Source organism: Carassius gibelio, chromosome A19 (genome assembly GCF_023724105.1).
Source record: "Carassius gibelio isolate Cgi1373 ecotype wild population from Czech Republic chromosome A19, carGib1.2-hapl.c, whole genome shotgun sequence".
NCBI classification, from domain to species: Eukaryota; Metazoa; Chordata; class Actinopteri; order Cypriniformes; family Cyprinidae; genus Carassius; species Carassius gibelio.
Window position 1 is genome coordinate 25,286,018 of NC_068389.1, and position 19,815 is coordinate 25,305,832.

Consider the following 19,815-nt stretch of genomic DNA (forward strand, 5'->3'; position numbering starts at 1 on the left):
GACCCCTGAGGTACTCCATAAGTGAACGGTGCCGAAGGAGATTATGTTAATTTATTTACCCTCAAGTAGTTCCAAACATATATTGTTTTTATTTTTTCTTTGATTAACAAATATATTTTGAAGAATATGAGTAACAAAACCATATTATGGAAGTCAATGGGTACAAGCAACTGTTTTTGGTCTCTCACATTCTTCAAAATATCTTTGTGTGTTTGTGTGTGTGTGTTCAACAGAAGAAAGAAACTCAAGGTTTGGAACAACTTGAGAATGAATAAATGATGACTTCTCTTACTAGACTTCCTATATCACACTTATTACACTAAACATTTTGAATCCAGCTAGCTCTATGATTGAAATGATAGCTCCTCTGATTGAGGAAAAAACACCTTTTAAATAGAGATATATAATGAATATCATGAAAAAAGACTGGAACATAGAGATCTTTTTATCATCCAGCCCTTTATGCAGAGGACAAGTTTATTGGAGAGAAGTTTCAGGTAATGACATTGATGACAGATAACAGTATCGTGGAAGCGTCAGAAATCGCTCCGCTAAGCCAGCCTAACCAGAGCTACGCTGTAAAAGGATCCTGTAATGATTTTTCAACAGTTCATTGAATCTGCCATCACATCAGTGTCAACATCCGTGAGAAATTCATGAAAAATGTGCCACTGTCCCATTTCAGACAGCCTGCTCCTCATAATCCACTCGGAACAAAGACTTTTTTCCCAAAGAAAATCGAGGGGAGTAATGAGAGCCTGAAAACTAAATGTTTATGGAAAAAAACGCAGCCGGCTCCATCTGGCTAAGCACGGCGTGTATTCTGTTTTTGAACATTAAAGCATCAGTATATATGCGGCCTGGCAGATTCTAAACTCTGACATGTGTACAAAATTGCTGAGAGAGAATGAAGAAGCGGCTCAGTAAAAATGCTGCTTTTAAGTAAGCTTCTATTGATTCAGATACAGAGATGCATCACTTGATACATCTTTAAAGTGCTCCGAGCTGCCCGCTTCTTGGGTAGATCGGACAAGCCATGCATCAGAAACTTCACACAAAAGCTTAGATATTCCATTTATCGTCATCTGAGAAGAAATAAGGATTTTTAAGGCATTTAAAATAATAAAAAAAATTAATTTGTGTTCCAAATGGCTAATAATATTCCTAAATACTTAAATGTTCCATTTGAATCAGTTGCTTGTTGCTTATATATATATATTTTAAAAAAGGCCAATAAATCATTAGAATCCGGCTGGGTCAACAAGGCAGCCAAGAGCAAGACCTTGTGAAAGCCTGATTTCCATTCTGCAATTGATCAAAGCAAAGAAAAGGGCAAGCTAGCAAGCCCTCGTGTTTCTACGGTGAGCTCTAAGGTTTCGGAGCACCTGTAATGAGCCCTAATGATGGACGGTGGGCTAAGAGCCAGGTAATCTTGGCAGCCCACTTTTCTGACATTTCACTTAATGTTAGCAAAGTGATATCTCCTCGCCCTCTCGTTGCGTCCGTCTTTGTCTCGATTTTCTCTTGCTCAGCCGTGGGTGATAAGCTTCAACCAGGTGTCAGTCGACTGAGGTCTTTCTCTCACCTTATCTCACATGCCAAGTTTCAGACATTGTTTTCACACCATAAGGCTTAGACGCTAAAGGTAAGAGTCCCTGTAACTGCTTGATATGATAGGAAAACTCTGAGAGAATACGTCAGACTTGAGGACACAAGCACATATTCACGACTGGAGGAACCAAATGCAATTGTTTAAAAATGTCATTTGTTTGATGTACATGCAACTAGAAGTATGTCAATTACAAACTTCAAATTCAGATTTATTCATAACGCGCTTTAAACAGTACTCATTGTTTTAAAGCAGCTTACAGAAAATCAAGTTTATAATTAATTTATAATTCATAAAAAAGTATGTTTATAATATCTTAAGACTGTCATATCTTTCTCACATTTAGCAGATCAGAGCTGCCCAATAATACAATTTTGCGACAATGCAATCAAGCAATTATGATATGATGTACACTGTAAAAAACATATTTTTTTCAAAGTTATATAAAAATTATACTGTTATATAAATTTTGGCTTTAATTCAATAATACCATTTCTTTGTAACTGTGAAAATTACTACCAATTTCTGAGTGAAAACTGTTTCTACATCAATTTTTCAGTGTAATGTATTCAAGTATCCTATATGGATGTGAATAAAGTTAGACATACTTATTTAAATCCAACGTTGTATAGAGATCCAGGTAATAAGACATTCACAAGTTGATTTCCCTAAAACGTGGCACTTATTTCAGCAATTTATTATAATTACACACTTTATCTTTAAGGACAGACTATTAAAATCCAGTTCCATTGAGCACTAATCTGAAAACCTGGTAGTTACAGACCCGAATCTGATGATCCAAATCATGAAGGGATGCAGAGAAGTGCCGCAGTCTACTATCAGCACTGAATGAGCTAATCTTTGGATTCAGAAATTCATTTCACGCTTTTGCTCAATGCTCTTTTTGAAAAGACCAACCGGAGCCTCCTTTCAGTGCTAGTTTGGTGCTGGTCTACATGATGAACCAGTGCTAAAGGAATGATCTGATATTAATATCTAATATCTTGATTCATGAAAACTGATTTTGTAATGTGATGTACAACTATAAAGCAGACACAAATAAGCACTTGCCATTGGATATTCAGATACTTTTAAAACTTCTGTTTGTTTCTTTTGTTTTATTTGGTCTGCTACAATTCGTTTTTCTTTGCACTTTGACTAAGAAATTCCCAAAATATAATCATGTTGTAAAACGTGGGGGAGAACTTCTAAAAGACATGATTGTTGCCCCTAGATTTGCCAAACAACATGGTCTTTCGGACGAAGCTTGTCGACAAATGAAGCCTTACTGACCAATAAACTCATGCATTCAAAACACACTGCTCTTTTCAGCAGGGATGTGCTTTGTGTGCTGTTTTGAGTTGCGCATTCGCTTACATGTGTGCATGCAAATGTGTGCTCATGTTTTCTTAAAAAAAAAAAAAAAACTCAGTGTTTCCTCAAGAGCAGTCACTAACAAATCAATAAACGGCACCAAGATTCAGCCAAGAATTTAAGCAGCTAAATGGCCTCTCAATGCCCCCAATAGAGTCTACAATGAAAGCCTTCAGTTTTCTACATTAGCTGTCTGAAAATGGCTAGGGAAGGGAAAGAAATGAGGAAACACTCCTTCTTGGCAAGCTGCATGATTAGTCTTTTAGCTGGCACAAGCAGAGGTCTCCCACTTCAAGGCGGGACGAAAGCAGGAAGAGTTAATGAGTGCTATTTCAACTTCCAGAGCATTCTGTGTGGGGGATTTTCCACTTCAAAACAGCCCTCCTTCCTACTTTTTCACTTTTTGTTGTCTTTTTTACATAAACATACACACAGACATTTAATTTCTCTCCAGCTAGGCTGGTAACCCCACTGGGAACCAGTGCAATCTAGCCTCATTCACGTGTTCAGTTTTGGGAGTAGGGTTTTTTATATTCCTCTTGCATCAGCACAAGTCTGGCCTGCAATCCGCCGAGCTTTGTCATGGTGTGCCACTCATGTCTGTATTCATATTACGATCTGTTTACACCTGACTTAATGACATAATTGAAACACACACAGCACAGGATAGCACAATACCAGCACAACTAGCGGATGCATGAACTAAAAATTGCAAGTGGGCAGTGAATAAGAGTTTTTCACACACACACACAAAAAGAGTTTAAACCAGCCTTAGGAAGTTTGCTGGTTTTAGGTTGATCATTCTGGTCAACCAATTAGACTGGTTTAAACCAGCCAAGGTTTAGCGAGTCTCCCAGCCTGATAATCTAGCATTTAGTTGGTTTGTCTAGTTGAAAACTTTCCCCAAACCCCTCTAAAACCATAAAAATTGTCCAAGGATGAGCGTTAAGCATTTCAAGATCGTCACATCCAAGTTATAGGCCATTTAGATTGTTTGGTCATTTAGACAAACACCAGCTTGCCATGTTGGGAGAGCAGCTAGACCATCTGATACCAGTTGCTACATTAGGCTGGCTTAAGCAGCTAGTTTTTCAGCAGGGTTTGCATGATTGATCACCGCTGTCTCAAGTACTAAATGACTTTGTGTACTAAAGAAAAGTATCAAAGATTACACAAACAAACTGGTGAGTAATTCTCTGCCACAGGCACATTTCACTCAAATTAGATCATGATAAAATGCAGTCACACACACACACACACATGTTTGTTTTTGTGAAAAGTGGGGACATCCCATAGGCGTAATGGTTTTTATACTGTACAAACTGTATATTCTATGGCCCTTCACCAACCCTACACCTAACCCTAACCCTCACAGGAAACTTTGTGCATTTTTACTTTCTCAAAAAAACTCATTCTGTATGATTTATAAGCGTTTTGAAAAATTGGGACATGGGTTATGTCCTCATAAGTCACCAATCATTATACAGAGTTGCGTCCTGATATGTCACAAAAACAAGAGCACACACACACCTGTAAGGACCAAGCATTCTCATGACTGTGAAAAAACTCTCCCCTATAATACTGTTCTGAAAAAAAAAAAAAAAAAGGTTGGAACAACATCCCACACTTTCTTGCTACAGAGCGCCTACAAAGAGCCTTTGTTCTCCCACAAGACAATTGAAATTTCCAAAAGGATTCCCACGGATTCTAAATGCAGCTCTTGCACTTGCCTTGGCATGAGAAAGTGCCAAAACCACAGTGGCTCGCGGGCCTACACGCGTCCATTTATCCAAGCAAACGCTCTGTAGCTGATCGACAATGGGTAACGTTTCAAGAAATGGACCATCAAGACAAGCGCTCAAGAAGAAAGAAACCCATGCACAGGAACAGAGAGAGAGAAAGAAACAAATGCGATCCCTTTTCTTTTTCTGTTAAGAGAGGTTAAAGACACAACAGAACTGTGCTGTTAGGTATGGTAAAGAGTAAAAAGAAAACAAGTGAAAAGAAAAGATTAAAAGCAACCCGGCAAACTGGCTCACACCAAGTGACTTCACATAGAACAAAGACTTCTGGAGAAATTCCCATAAAATTGGAAACCAAACCACCAAGTAAGAGTCTGGCTTCTGAAGCCCTCCCACTTTAGAGAAGTGTACATGAATCTGTAGATGGAAGGAGAAATCCTTTTCTCATGTTGTGTGTGTTTGTCTTTCTGTGTGAAGTGTGAAGGTGGCGTGCAACACCGTGTCCTAACCAGGCACTATTAGGACACTGTACTTGAGCTGAAAAGTGTATTGACTGTTTGCATCAGTAGTGCATGTGTCATTCCTGCATTGCTCTACTCACCGATGACCATGGCGACCAGCTCTTTCTTGCCAGATCCCAGGCTGTTCTTCACCTCGCACACGAAAGTGGTGTTCACCGTTTCGTCCACCTTCCTCACCAGCAGCCGGTTCTGATCCACTCGAACCGAAGGTGGCAACTGACCCGACGCACTGAGGAACCATTGACACAGAAAAGAGCATTAGTAGCTAGTCTTTGAAAGCATGCTGTTTTAACTGTTTTATGGTTTTACAGCTGACTCTGAGGTTATGCATCAAATCAAAGTCAAGTTTTAATATTCGTCAAACCATCTTTAGTATTATTAAATGCTTTCCATATGGTGTGATAGTCACACACGTGGCTTAGTTCAGGGATTAATAATATGTATGCATTTATTTATTTATGTAGATCACATTTAACACCAGTTTCAAGCATTCATTTTTACATTTCAAAGTCAGGCGCACTGCTTTGTTCTGCGGTTACCAGGGCAACTGTCTAATAGTTCCGAAAGTGACACCTGCTGGCAGAGAACGGATTTGCTTTTTCAATAAGCCCGTCTGCAATTTTTGCTACATGTTTTTAAATGTGAAAAAGTGGATCGACAAAAAGCTAATGCATTATAAAAATCTAAACAATTAAGATACTAAGATATATTTAAGTAATGTTATATAATAATTAATAATAATTGTTTAAATTAATATAATAATTTATACTTTTGACTCTTCCCTTTACCTAAAAATAGTTTAAAGGCTGAAATGTGAAGTGCAGGTCTTAAAAGGTCTTTAAAGCTCTTATATTTTATTTTAAAAATCCTGCAGTTACCCTGTGATTTTATGGTACCATTTGGAATAACTATTAATTAATCTATTTATTTTTAATAAGCCCTTTTTAACCTGTTAAATGTCACCCCGTCCCGAATACGGGACGCCTACGTTGACTATACTATATTACAATCAAATCTAATCCAATCTTGACAAACTATACATCGTTGGAAAGGTCTAAGACTCCCAAATATATATTTTACCAATATTGTTTGTTAAACATTATGTAGGAAAAGTAATAGATGAATTTATGACAAGAGTGCACCCTCAGAAATCTATATTACAAAAGGAGCTTTGACCTTTGTTTAAAAAAAAGACTTCCTCGTTGCCTTTTTCTCTATCACATTTTAGAAATCATCAGAAGTTATATATCACTTGAAAACATAAAATCTAAAAATTAATCCTTCAAAACCCATTTTAAAATCAGACATTGCATTATCATGTAAATGGTACATCAAAATCATGTTAAAAAATATTTTCAGTCATGAATTATAAAAATTTAGGTTTGTATCATGCACATTCATGTCTATCTTCAAAAACGTGAGTGACAGTTAACAGGTTTGTTTTTGGAATGTTTTGTAAGTCACTAACTAAAACTAGAACCTCAAAATGTGCAAATTTACCGACAATGCAATCGAGATGTTTATTTGTTGGGGTGATATTGCTGTCAACTGACAATAAAGAGTCCCTTCTGAATTGGCTTAACTGCACAAGTTTTAAAGTAAATAAAATCTTTACAAACAAATTACATTAAATATAGCCTACTTTAATTCCCTTCAATAAAAAGGAAAATTAAGTAAGATAATGTAAAAGGTGTGTGGATGTGGATTAGTAATCTGGCCCCTAGATAAAAAGGAGAAAAAATGCTGGCCCTCATCACTATCAAAGTTGCCCATCCCTGCTATAGAGCATTTAGCCTATGAGCACTATGTTAAAATCCCAGGACACCCCTAGTCTGAACGTTCACTGCTATTTATTACTCAGCATTTTCTGGCATAAATATTCCATTCTTTCACAAAGAGACAGCAGCGATTTGGTTTACTTTTAAGATCTAGGCCTATTGAGTTTGAAAATAGAGTTAATGAAATTGCCTATAGGTTGATAAGTCTGATTAACATGACACACACACACACAGAGAGAGAGAGAGAGAGAGAGAGACACATCTGAATACTCAAATTGAAGATTTCTGTTCAAATTGTTGCTTATTATTGTCCTATTATACATTTTGCAATCTGCTCTTTCTATAGATTTCAAATATTTTAGTTCATACAATAATACATTTATTTTTTGAAAACTTCTCATTATTTGTAATGGTTTTACATGTTCTAATGAAACTGTATTTGTTTTAATGGAAACAGTAATGGTGCCTGTTGGTCTCTACTATTAATTGGTCGTCTTCTGTTGGTGTTTTTTGTTAAAACTATTAAATCCTAATGTAATATGTCCTAAAACACACTACATGATACCATTATTTAATGGTTTTAATGGTTAAAAGCTGATGGTTTGTAGTGAAAATCTGTGATGGTTGTTTGTCAGCAAGCTCACCATGGGTTTTGTGATGTTATTTGCCATAAATATGACAGGAAAGCTGTAATATGTGAAATAGTAGCGACTGTTTTTAGTTGTGGTGGGCCTATTTGGGAGAAAATCCAGGGCCATTTTTCACTCCCAGTCTGTCCCTGATTACTAGTGAACTATTATTAAATATTTGTTCCCCTTCTAGGTGAAAATTCCACTAATTTACTGAAAATGCACCCATATATCTCTAATTGTCAAATGTTTTGAGACATTAACTTCTGGTGAAAAATAATGACTGCTTGTGTGTTTTTTGGGGGGTGTTTTTTGCTTTTGTGTGCTGTTTTTTTAATGACTCTTTAATGCACACCATTATAATTAGACATTCTCCTTTTGAAAAAGTGGCAGATAAATCCGTAAGTGTTGCATATTTGTCGACTAACTTCAAGCCCTGCAATCAAACTGCTACATCCAAGTGTCTTTCACCCCATAAGTCTTGCTAATAAATGTTGTTTCTCGATCTGTATCGATTCACGTTCTTTGTTTTGATGAGAAAATGAAGTTGAACCAGTGAAGCGTTAATAAGCTGCTGTTGCTTTATACTGCAGGCAGTGATACTTCCTCAATTCACAGCAAATTAGCCTGTGGCTGTTGTTAGCAGCGAAACTGCCACATCTGACTACATCTCGCTCGTATTGGAGATGGAACAACAGCACATAAATATAAGTATGAAATATGGATTCTCTTCAGACTAAATGAATAGTAGTGCTAATGAAAACAGGATGAAAAATGTTTCTCTTTTTTCCTTCCCGTTTTGAGTAAATTCTGTCATCGTTTACTCACGTTCATTTTGTTGCAAACTAAATGTGTTTTTCTTTTTTATCTATAGTAGAAGATATTTTGCAGAATGTACAAGCATCTATTCTATATATACACACTACAATTCGGTAGGGTTAAAAAAAGAAAGAAAAAAAACCTTTTATTTAGCATGAATACATTAAATTGATCAAAAGTGACAATAAAGACACTTTTAATGTTACAAAATATTCCAATTCCAAATAAAAGCTGTTCTTGTGAGCTTTCTATTCATTAAAGTATCACAGTTTCCACAAAAATATTAAGCAGCACAACAGTTTTTACCATTGATAATAAGAAGAAATGTTTTTTTTTTTCTTTTTAAACAAATCAGCATATTAGAATGACTTCTGAAGGTCATGTGACTGGAGACTGCAGTAATGATGCTGAAAATTCAGCATTGCATCACAGAAATAAATTACACCCTATAACATAATACAATAAAACACAGCTATTTTAAATTGTAATATTATTTCACAATATTTCTGTTTTTTACTTCTTTTAAAAAAAAAAAAAAATGAAGCCTTGGTGAGACTTTCAAAAATAAACTTTTGAGCAGCAGTGCACAATTAAAAAATGAAGTTATCAAGCTCCAAAAACACTTGTATGGTAGCACTGCATGAGGAACAGACCATAATTTAAGCTATTATCTGTATGCATTTATATGTATTGCTCTGCATCATAGCTCTTGAACAGCTTTTGTCCTTACATTCAAAACCGACGCCATCAGTTAAGAGAAAAACAAGAACTGACGTCAAATCTAGATGCATCTTATTTAAATGTGCACATTCTGCATCTCTTTTTGAGTTTGACCAAAGAAAATCATATGGGTTTTTGAAGGATGACGGAACTTATGCTTAAAGTTTATCATAGAGGAACTCACACTGTCCAGCTAACATCAGTAGGTGCTGGATTGGCATCAGCTTGGCAGGTCAACACGGCATCAGTCCGACCCATATACCAGTTATTGTCATATCCTTCTATTGTCACAGTGGGTGGATCTAGAGAGAATGAGAGAAACATCCATCTGTAAATCCTACAGCTGAAAGTGCAGTTTAAAGGCTGGTTATCTGTGTTCAGGGGGTGGGAATAAAAGATGCAGGTTTGCTGAAGATGACACTGCCCTACAGACTCTCAAAGTGCATTGACACGCTGGAGAAATGCAAGAGAATGAAAGTGCAAGAGGTTGTAATGTTCCATCAGGGGCGTCTATAAAAGGAAACGGTGAAGTTGCAAATCTCTGACATCCTCAAACATTCCAGCTCAGCTATGCAAACACAGACACCTCAAACACTCTGTAAATAGCTTTTATGAAGAAAAAAAAAATGTGAACAATGTGTTGAGGCTGACATGTGAGGAAGAGGCGAAGATGCTTTAATGCATTTTTCGATCAAACAGGGGTTGGGTGATGGAGAAAAGGTGCTATGAGGGAATGATAAGGGAGGGATTATGAGTTCACGTGTGTCACTGAGAACGAACTTCTTTAAAGGATTAGTTTGGCTAGAAATGAAAATACTGTCCTCGTTTACTCACTTTTGTGACGTTAGTTCCTCTGTGAAACACTAAAAGAGAAGTTTTGAATAATCTGCTGGTCTACTGGATTAATGGTTAGAGAGTCAGACTCTTCAATCCAAAGGTCACGGGTTCGAGTCTTGGGAGCGGCAGGGGTTGGAGGTGGGGGGAGTGAATAACCAGCGCTCTCTTACTCCCTCAATACCACAACCGAGGTGAGACCCTTGAGCAAGGCACCAAACCCCCAACTGCTCTGGGTGTGTGTGTGTGTGTGTGTGTGTGTGTACTTGGATTGGTTACATGCAGAACACATATTCTGAGTACGGGACACAATACTTGGCTACACATCACGTCACTTTCAAGCTTCAAACAGGAAACACAAAAGCACCCAATAAGTCTTGGGAAGGATTTAAGTCAATTATTGATTGATAATCTTCCTCTCCAGTGAATTACTACCCAGTAGGACAGGACAGAGTGAAAAACGAATCACAAACGAATCATTCAGACCAGAATTGTGCTCCCCAAAAGCACTGCAAAACCTCTGGCAGCAGGTTTATTATAGTTATAACTAAACCTAAATATTTTACTTGAAATAAATAAATGTTAACTGAAATAAAATAGAATAAATTAAAAAATATATTTTCTTAACTTCAAATGTATTTTATTAACATCCGTTTAACTTGACATAATGCAATAACAACAACTAAAATAAAAATTCATAAAAATTATAGGCATATTAAAAAAACGAATAAAAATGTACAAAAAAGAAATTGAAAACCGAATATAAAAATAAAACTGTAACAGTTATTAATAAAAATAATCAAAAATTAGTTTAATTTGAAAATGAAAATATACAAATTTTAAGTAAATCAAAATATGAATAAAAACTGTAACAGTAAACATTAACTGAAATAAAATGAACATAAAAAACCTGATTGTATTTGCATTAAATTTATATTACTAGTTTATACATTAGTTTAACATTAAAAATGTAACATTTACAATTAATAAAAACCTGATACTACAATTACACTGACTGGCACCAGTGGTCTCTACAATCTTCTAGCTTGCAAAGTTTTTGGGAAAGGCAGCTGTGATTAGTGAACTAGATCAGATTCAATGAAAATATCTGATTCAAAAAATGAATTATTCATTGCTACTTATATTTATTTTTCTTATTTTAGAGCTTGACAGTCCCCAAAGCCCTTACTTTCAATATACTAAAAATAAAGGCAGACCAGGGTTTCCTTCAGAAAGTCTCTCTTTGTGTTCCACAGAAGCAAGTCATATGGATTTAATAACTACTCCTCGCAGTGTGTGTGTGTGTGTGTGTGTGTGTATCTTACACTCCACCACCAGCTTCAGCGGGAAGGGTCTGGGTTCGACCTGCGTCCTCTGATTCACCACACAGGTGATTTCTCTGCCGTTTTCAGCAGGCGTCGGGATCATCCTATACTCGCTCTTCACGGTGACCGTCCCGTCCCTCTCGGGCACTGAGGTGTGATTATAGCGGCCGGCAATGGTTGTAATCCAGGAGATTGTTGCCTCTGGTTTTCCTTGGGCTGCTTCACAGCTTGCCACAACCACTTCAGAAGAGCTGGCTCGCACCGGGATGACGGTAGCTGAGTTTCTGGGTTTGGCTGATGGAGGAAGAAAGATTCAAGAGTCTGCATCATCATTTTGCTTTTTAACAGCCTTTTTTTAATCAATCAGGTGGAGATTGAGCTAAAAGACACGCAGCAAAGCTACGGCAGTACTCTGTTAACCTGTTATTGACTTCTATTAACGGTATAATGTAGAGTCAGCCGCTCATTATCGAGAGAGAAAGAAAGAAAGAAAAAAACATTGACAGGATGTTTCAAACCAGGCCACTTATTACATAGCAACTTACTAAATATAAAAATAAACAGACATGAAATATTGATTGATTACTGGAGAAGTACAGTGAGATACGAGAGGCATGAAACTAGCACACTTGTGTTGGAAACCAGATGCCTGGGACAATCTGGGACGGTCAATTATAGAGGTCATTATACTCAAATATTTGGAAATGTAATATGCATGATACTGGCAACTACAGAGCTCAATTGCAATTGCTGAAATCAAATTAAAACTCGCTGTACACAATTTTGTCTTAATTCGCTAAAATTAAAATATCATGAAAACAACTGAAACAAGATGTATCTAACATTTAATGAAAGCAAAAGCCACTGCTTAAATAATAAAAACCTGATTATCACCACTTTGTCTAAATTAACACAAAATCTCATAAAAACAACAAACAAAACCGGAGACATTAAATTAATTAGATTTTTATTTTAGATAAAACTTTCATGAAAACAACTGAAATGTAATTAAATAGTCACTATGTGGCATTTTACAGATGTGAAGGTATTTATTTATTTATTTTATCAACATTTAATGAAATGAATTTTTTTCTTGTCTTAATACAGTAAAATTTTTATATTTCATGAAATAACTGAAATAAAAACTGCTGAAATTAAATACAAATTTTATTTACTTTTCCCAGAATTAAATTCATTTAATGAAATCAAGGGAGACAACTGCTGAAATTAAATTAAAATGAAATAAAATGAAATTAAAATGTGATTTTCTTTTTGCCTTAATACACTCAATTTTATATATTCCATGAAATAACTAAAAAAAAGCAACACATTTTTTTTCTAAATTTGATTTACTTTCCCCAGAATAAAATATCATGAAAACAACTGAAACAAAATGTATTTATCTAACATTTAATGAAAGCAAAGGAGACCATTTCTGAAATGAAAGAAATGTATTTGATTTACTTTTTTGTTTGAAAACACTAAAATTAATACATTTAATGAAAACATCTGAAACAAAAACTGCTGAAATTAAATTAAAATTACCTATTTTGTCTTAACTAAAACTAACATGAACTTAAATTAACAACATTTAATTAAAATAAAAAAACTGCTAAAAACAAACTAAACAGTCACTCTTTACATTTTTGATTTGTTTAAAATTAAAAGTAATATGTAGTGTAATAATGATTTTTATCACTAAAAACTTATATAAATAATATAAATATAAATAAATAATGTGAGCAAATAATAATGACAGTATATATTCAAATACATGAAGGCATAGTTATCTGAAGCTGATCATCTCATGCCCAAACACACATCAATGAAGCTAAAGACAGAGGTTAACAATGATCGAGGAACCCTTACTTTGTGTTCTCAAGGGTCCTAGAGACAGCACTGATTCATAGCATCTCTCTGTGTCTGGTGATAGCATTAGCTTACTCCTTCAAATGATGAATCAGGCTAATGGACCACATTTTCTTCATTATATTTTCTTTCTTAAGACTTCAGTCTGAGCATCAGCTTTAAGCTTTGTTGTCTATTTGATAGAATTTTGTTGGTAATATAAAAGTAGGCAACATTGTAAATATTGATTTGATTTTAATGCACTAATTATTTGGCCATTAAGTTTCCTAAAGACTGTGCCAGTAGGCTAATTTCACGCTCCCTGCTCATGTCAAGACACACACGAGTGTGAAAGCAGAGCTATTTTAAGACTTGAACCGGCAAAAATAGCGATGGGAAAGTTTGATTCATTTCCATGAATAAATTGGTTCAAAACACCAATTCAGTGATTTGTTTGAGCTATTATTTGTTCATCTTTATTGTTACTACTACAGTGAACTGTTGCTACTCAAGCTTTCATGGTTAGGGTTGCCAGATTTCAACAGTTTAAATCCCCCAATCAGAGCTTTTTCTTAAATCAACAGGTCAAAGAAACAGTGACCATACTTAATTTTATTATATTTTAAATAATTACAAATGGATAAAAACTAGTTGTTTAAAGAATAATGGCAAAATTTGTTATTTTTGGTGGCTACACTGTGATCGCTAAATAAAAGCTAATAATTATTTTTCTAAACAATTCCTTATTACTTTTTGGTATATAAACTATTTTTACACTGGATGACATTTTAATGGGAGTCTTGAGAGTCATTTTCTTCTTTTCAAAAAAACTACAATTAAACAGAACACATTCTTATGTAGGAAAAAAATACAACTGTATTAAACTTTTACTTTTATTCATTTTCTGCTCAGTGGTTTACTTCATCTTCCCAATCTGGCAACCATGTGTTAGTGCGCTCTCTACATTACAGAAAAAGTGCTGATGAGCTGAAAAAAACAGCAAACATGCAATTTGAAGTTTAGCCGTCTCGACTGAGATAATATGATCTAATACATCTAACATTTACATTTAGTAATTTATCAGATGCTTTTATCATAAGCGGCTTACAAGTGAGGACAATAGAAGCAGTTAAATGTAATACAGCCAGGTTTTTTTTTTTTTTTCACGTAATAGTTTTTGGCTAAATCTAAGAGCAAACCATGCGTGTTGACATTCTTTTGATTTGTGCACATGTTCAAAAATGTAAATGCCAATTACATTGATAACATTGCTGAGATCTATAAATGTCTATGTGTCTATGTCTATAAATAAACATGTTACCTACCCAGCATGATAAGAGTGGTAGTCCCCTGCTCGTTTCCGCTGGGGTAGGTGGCGTACTCGCAGATGTACCTGCCAGCATCAGCCATCCTCAGCTTGTCGATCCTAATGGAGGGGTTCTCCAGGGAGTTCTGAGTGAACGATACTCGGCCCTCAAAGTCTTTATTAGGGAAACTGGCTCCGTATTGGGGGTGGAACACTGCAATGTTGTGCCTATCACCCTCCACGCGCTCAAACATCCACGAAACCTGCCAACCAGAAAGAAAGAGGGAATTATTCCTCACTCCATTGCTTTAACATGCAGCTTCCTGCTAGCCACCAGCTTGCTGTTTAAACCATACGGATGGAGAAAACACTGGACAACTACTGCACTTGTGCTGAACTGTCACTATAGCTCAATATTTAGTTTTTTATGTTAGCACTGAATAGTGTACAGTAGATGTGAACTCAGCATATTTAAATGTCACACAAGTATCTTTATCAAGCAGGCAGACAGATTTTACTGAAACCTGTGATAATTCAAAACTTCTGATGATAACCTTTTAAAGCATCAGTTTAGAATTAATAGAAAAGTATATTCAAATTCACTAATGTTTTGTGCTAAAGTATATGCTATATATATATGTGTGTGTGTGTGTGTGTGTGTGTATGCTCTTGTTTTTGTGCCATATCAGGACACAACTCTGTATAATAACATGGGTATAACACAGATATTACAAGTAGAGGGTGACTTATGAGGACATAACCCATGTCCCCATTCTTCAAAACACTTATAAATCAAACAGAATGAGTTTTTTTGAGAAAGTAAAAATGCACAAAGTTTCCTGTGAGGGTTTGGGTTAGGTGTAGGGTTGGTGAAGGGCCATAGAATATACAGTTTACAGTATATATTCAGTATACAATATACAGTATAAAAACCATTACGCCTATGGGATGAACCCACTTTTCACAAAAACAAACATGTGTGTGTGTGTGTGTGTGTGTGTATACATAGATATAAAATTACTTTTTTTAATTAGACTTTTTAAAATTATTCTTAAAGACTTTAAAAATATATAGGTTTGGGGTAAGTGAAATTTAATGTTTAAGAATATGTAAAAAATTCTAACAAATGTGATCGTTTTAGAAGAATATGAAGCAGCACAACTGTTGAACATTGATCATAATGAGAAGAAATGTTTCTTGAGCAGCTATGATTTCTGAAGATCATGTGACACTGAAGTCTGGAGTAATGATTCTAAAAAAATTCGGCTTTGATCGCAGGAATAAACCATATATTAAAATAGATTCAAACAGAATACTGTTTTTTTTTTTATTATAATATTTCACAACTGATTCCTACTGTATTTTTGATCAAATAACTGTGTCCTCGGTGGGCATTTAACATTCTTACAAACCAAATCTTTTCAATATTTTATATAACAAAAATATACTCTAAATATACCAAAGAAAAAAGTCATTTTCGAGACTTGGAACTAATGAAGTAGATCTGGTCTCACCTGTGTGAGTTTGGTGGTTCCACTGTTGGTGAACTCACAGCGCAGATTGACAGATCCATTAGGATACGCAGTGACCTCGGGTTCCACTCGAACACGCTGACTCCAGACCGCTGCAAAAGAGAAGAGGGAAACATTAGAAAGGCCAGTTCCATAGCCTACATCAAAATTTGGCAAATTAATTCCAGACAACAGGCTAATAAGAAACACACCAAAGTGCTTGCGTTATATTCCTGGACCTGAACTTCCTCCGGGAAAGAGAGCAGTCTCAGACTTCCTATCTATCGACTGAATGTGCAGACTGTCTCAGCGTGAGACTGATCCTGCTTTGATTGCCCATAATTAAAGAAAAAAAACACAACTTTGAGCTATCTCATCATCACAGCATCAATCTACATGATCACGGATATGGATCAGAGGCGGGCTGAACAAATGCATCTGGATGACAAGCATTATTAAAGTCAATCTGAAACATTCACTGATTTTTACTCCCACAATGCAACACATGAAACAGGACATTCAATGAAACAAGGAGGGCTGCGCTTGATTTTATCTGTCAATAACTGACTGGATTTTTTATTTTTTTTATTAATAATATGTGCTAATGAAATGATCATAATTAGACCTGAAACATGTGTTAACCCTTTAAAGCCTCTTGTAAGTCAATTCGTTTTTTTTTTTAATGGAATGGTTTGTAGAAACTTTATAGAAAATATTTTTAAAATAAGTCCAGTAAGTGTTCATCTTGAAATATCACTAACAATATATAACAGTTATTCTTACTTTACCACATAAAACTCAGTAAAGATTTCACAGCTAAAAGATGAAGATTTTACTACATATAGTATCCCCTAGACAGTCGTTCTCCTTTTTGGGGGGATAAAAGAGTCGTTTAGCTCTCTATTAAGTGTTCAGGCCTCATATTACTAGGGAAAGAATTTTAATTGTTTAGTTTTTGTTTTTTTGCTTGGTGTGTGTGATATAATTAAGTCTTAACTTTCTCTCGCCAAATAACAGATGGATTCTGCACACTGAAAATTACATTACACACTTGACACACTTGTACGTAATTAAGTGCATAAATAATTAAAAATCATCAAAATAATGTTTATGCTGCTTTTAAAATGGTATCTCGTCCTTGAACAAAACAGTCAAGTGATCATTATATTATATTAACAGGAGGTTAATGCTCATAAAAAGAAAATAATTGTACTTTTATTATTATTACTCATGATAAACTCACACTACATTGCGGTGCAAATCATGATGCTTTCAAAAAAAAAAGAAAACAAATACTTTTGCTTTTGAAAATGTTGACCCGGTGGCTGTGATCCCAGACGGTGATCTTTGTGTCAGCACTCGGCACAGCATTCACTTATGGAAGATCGCAAAGTTCAAGTTTTGCAAAACTCACTGGCTTTCTCTTTACTGTATACAAAAGCAGGGTAAAATAAACAACCTGTGTTTTGGCTCATCTACTCGGCGGACTCCAGCAAGCTCCTGCGGAGACAGAAGCGAAAGGCATCCAGCTCAGAGCTCCAGGAGTCAAAGGCCAGTGAGGCCAGTGAGGCCAGCGAGCAGTATGAGAGCTGCTCCATATATACTGATGGAATAAAGAATGGCTCAGTGCTCACACACACACATTGCATTCACAAAACAGCTGCTTTCAACAAGATACAGATACATCAGCCTGCTCAAATGCTCCAAACACAGACCTCAAATTACATGCACCTCGCCTCGGAGAGGATTAAATCCATCAAATACAGGGTTGCAGCCACATATAATGATACATAAACAGAGCTTGATTCTGTTATAGAAATGCATACCCTTGAATGCAAATGCATTGTCCACTCACTCTACACCCCTTCACTCCATTGAAAAGAACTCGGTTTATGTTCCACAAAAGCATTAAATCGGACTGACCTTAGGATCACAAACCTCCTATAAATCAGATCTGTTAGCTAACACCGATTATAAAGTACTGTATATGACACTGTAGAGGATGCCAAATACTTGTACTGTACTGTAATGTGTATGTATTAAAAGTCCCTGAGGCTCTATGACACAAACTTGATTTACTGCATTATCGTGTCAAAATGCAATTCATATTGTAACTTAAGTATGCCACAAGAGGTGCTTTAGATCTTAGAGGGCATTTCAACACTAAAAGTTGAAAACTTGATGCATTTTGGCTGTTCATTTACAAGGCAACAAGGCAATCTGAAAAAGCTATCTTTTGAAAACTGGTTTCAAAAAACATGCTTTAGCTTTAGAAAACATGTGAATTACATGTTCAGTCTATAGGAATTTCTTTACGAAGTAACATCGCCAATTAGTGGCCTGGCATGCATGATACAGCGTTTTAGCTGTTTTTGTTGATCCATGTGAACAGGATTTATTTTGACAAAATATCACTGACAAAACTTTTCCAAACTGCAAAAGGAAATTAAGTACATCATTGTCATGCAAACATACTCTTAGTCAAGTGTTTAAGTTTGGGCAGTAATGAAAACGAGGCTGCGTCGTCTTCTATTGTCAGTTTTTTTTTCTTTCAGGTCAAGTACTGTCAAAGCAGAGCAATGGTGAAGATAATCTTGCTGAGTAGCTTTCAGTTATGACATGTTTATAGCTAGCTCAATTATATGAATAACACTACATGTGGTTTAACAGCACAGATATCTCTAGCCTATATATACGCTCAATTAAGCATTTTAATGATGTTTATATATCTGTCATAATAATGCAAGAATGCATAGTAGGAACAAAGACAAGAAGGAAAAGAGAAGACTTCTTTACTAGTCTTTACTCTAAGAGAAGACTTATTTACTACTATTCTTATATACATTTCCATCTAAACCAAAATAGCATCCTCTATCAACAGGTATTGCTCGTGTAACAGAGGCCAGCGAGTAGTGCCCGGATTCGAGGTCCACTCGGAGCGAGTGCGAGAAGCGGCGGAGAGGACCCGGGAGAGAGGGGTTACATTGGTGCCGTGACCCGGATGGGAGTGAGGTTTAGGGGGGGTGAGTGTAACGGAGGCCAGCGAGTAGTGCTGTTTAGGTAAACCTCACTCCCCAATCTCAAGAGACGTACTAGTGACAGATACTAGTGGCTGAATCATTTAGCCTCCTTATTTGTGTGTCCACCTCCCATGCCGGAGACCCGGGTTCGAGCCCCGCTCAGTGCAAGGAGCGGCAGACAGGGGTTACACTCGTTATTTGTATTTGACTAATAATCTTTTGACTAATGCATCCGTTGTGGATGTTTACTTTTAAGATCCAATTAACATGCCAATCACATAAGGACAGAGGAATGCAAACGCGTGCACATATCACTGGGCTCTAATGTCAGGAAGTGTGTGTTTACATTATACGAGGAGATGCGTATGACTCAATGTAGCAGAATTGCCCCTGAAGGTACACAATGGCCTGTCAAGACCAGCTTGGTGGAATATGAACCAGAAACACAAAGTATCTATTCACTCACCTCACTCTCTTTACCTCCCTCTCTTGCTCAGCTTTGCTCCTCTTTTGTTTCCTTCTATCTTAGGCTCATAACTCTATTTTGCTCTCTCCCTCTTCCTCCGTACACATCAACAAATGAGTCATAGGGTGGAATGTAGTTGTACAATGTTTTAGTCATTCGTTTTTCACGGGGTCAATGAAAGAATGCCATGGATTTCAGAAAAAAAGGAAAGAAAGAGGAGAACAATACAGTGAAGACCGAACATGGATCAGCTCTCTCTCTCATTTGTATGCATACCCAGCATGCTCTACAGCCTCCCTTTGTGTTCAAGTGT

The 19,815-nt window shown here is 36.1% G+C and overlaps 1 protein-coding gene across 4 annotated transcripts in view; it reads right to left on the reverse strand.

Moving 5' to 3' along the window:
- Positions 1-19,815, reverse strand: part of LOC127935725 (nectin-2) — a 149,113-nt gene that overhangs the window by 65,938 nt on the left and 63,360 nt on the right. For all 4 annotated transcript variants that reach the window (XM_052533835.1, XM_052533836.1, XM_052533834.1 and 1 more), the window contains exons 2-6: positions 16,020-16,129; positions 14,525-14,768; positions 11,352-11,645; positions 9,377-9,494; positions 5,327-5,475 (exon numbers count right to left, since the gene is read on the reverse strand). In XM_052533835.1, coding sequence (XP_052389795.1) covers positions 5,327-5,475; positions 9,377-9,494; positions 11,352-11,645; positions 14,525-14,768; positions 16,020-16,129 — 915 coding nt within the window. The remainder of the gene's footprint in view (positions 1-5,326; positions 5,476-9,376; positions 9,495-11,351; positions 11,646-14,524; positions 14,769-16,019; positions 16,130-19,815) is intronic.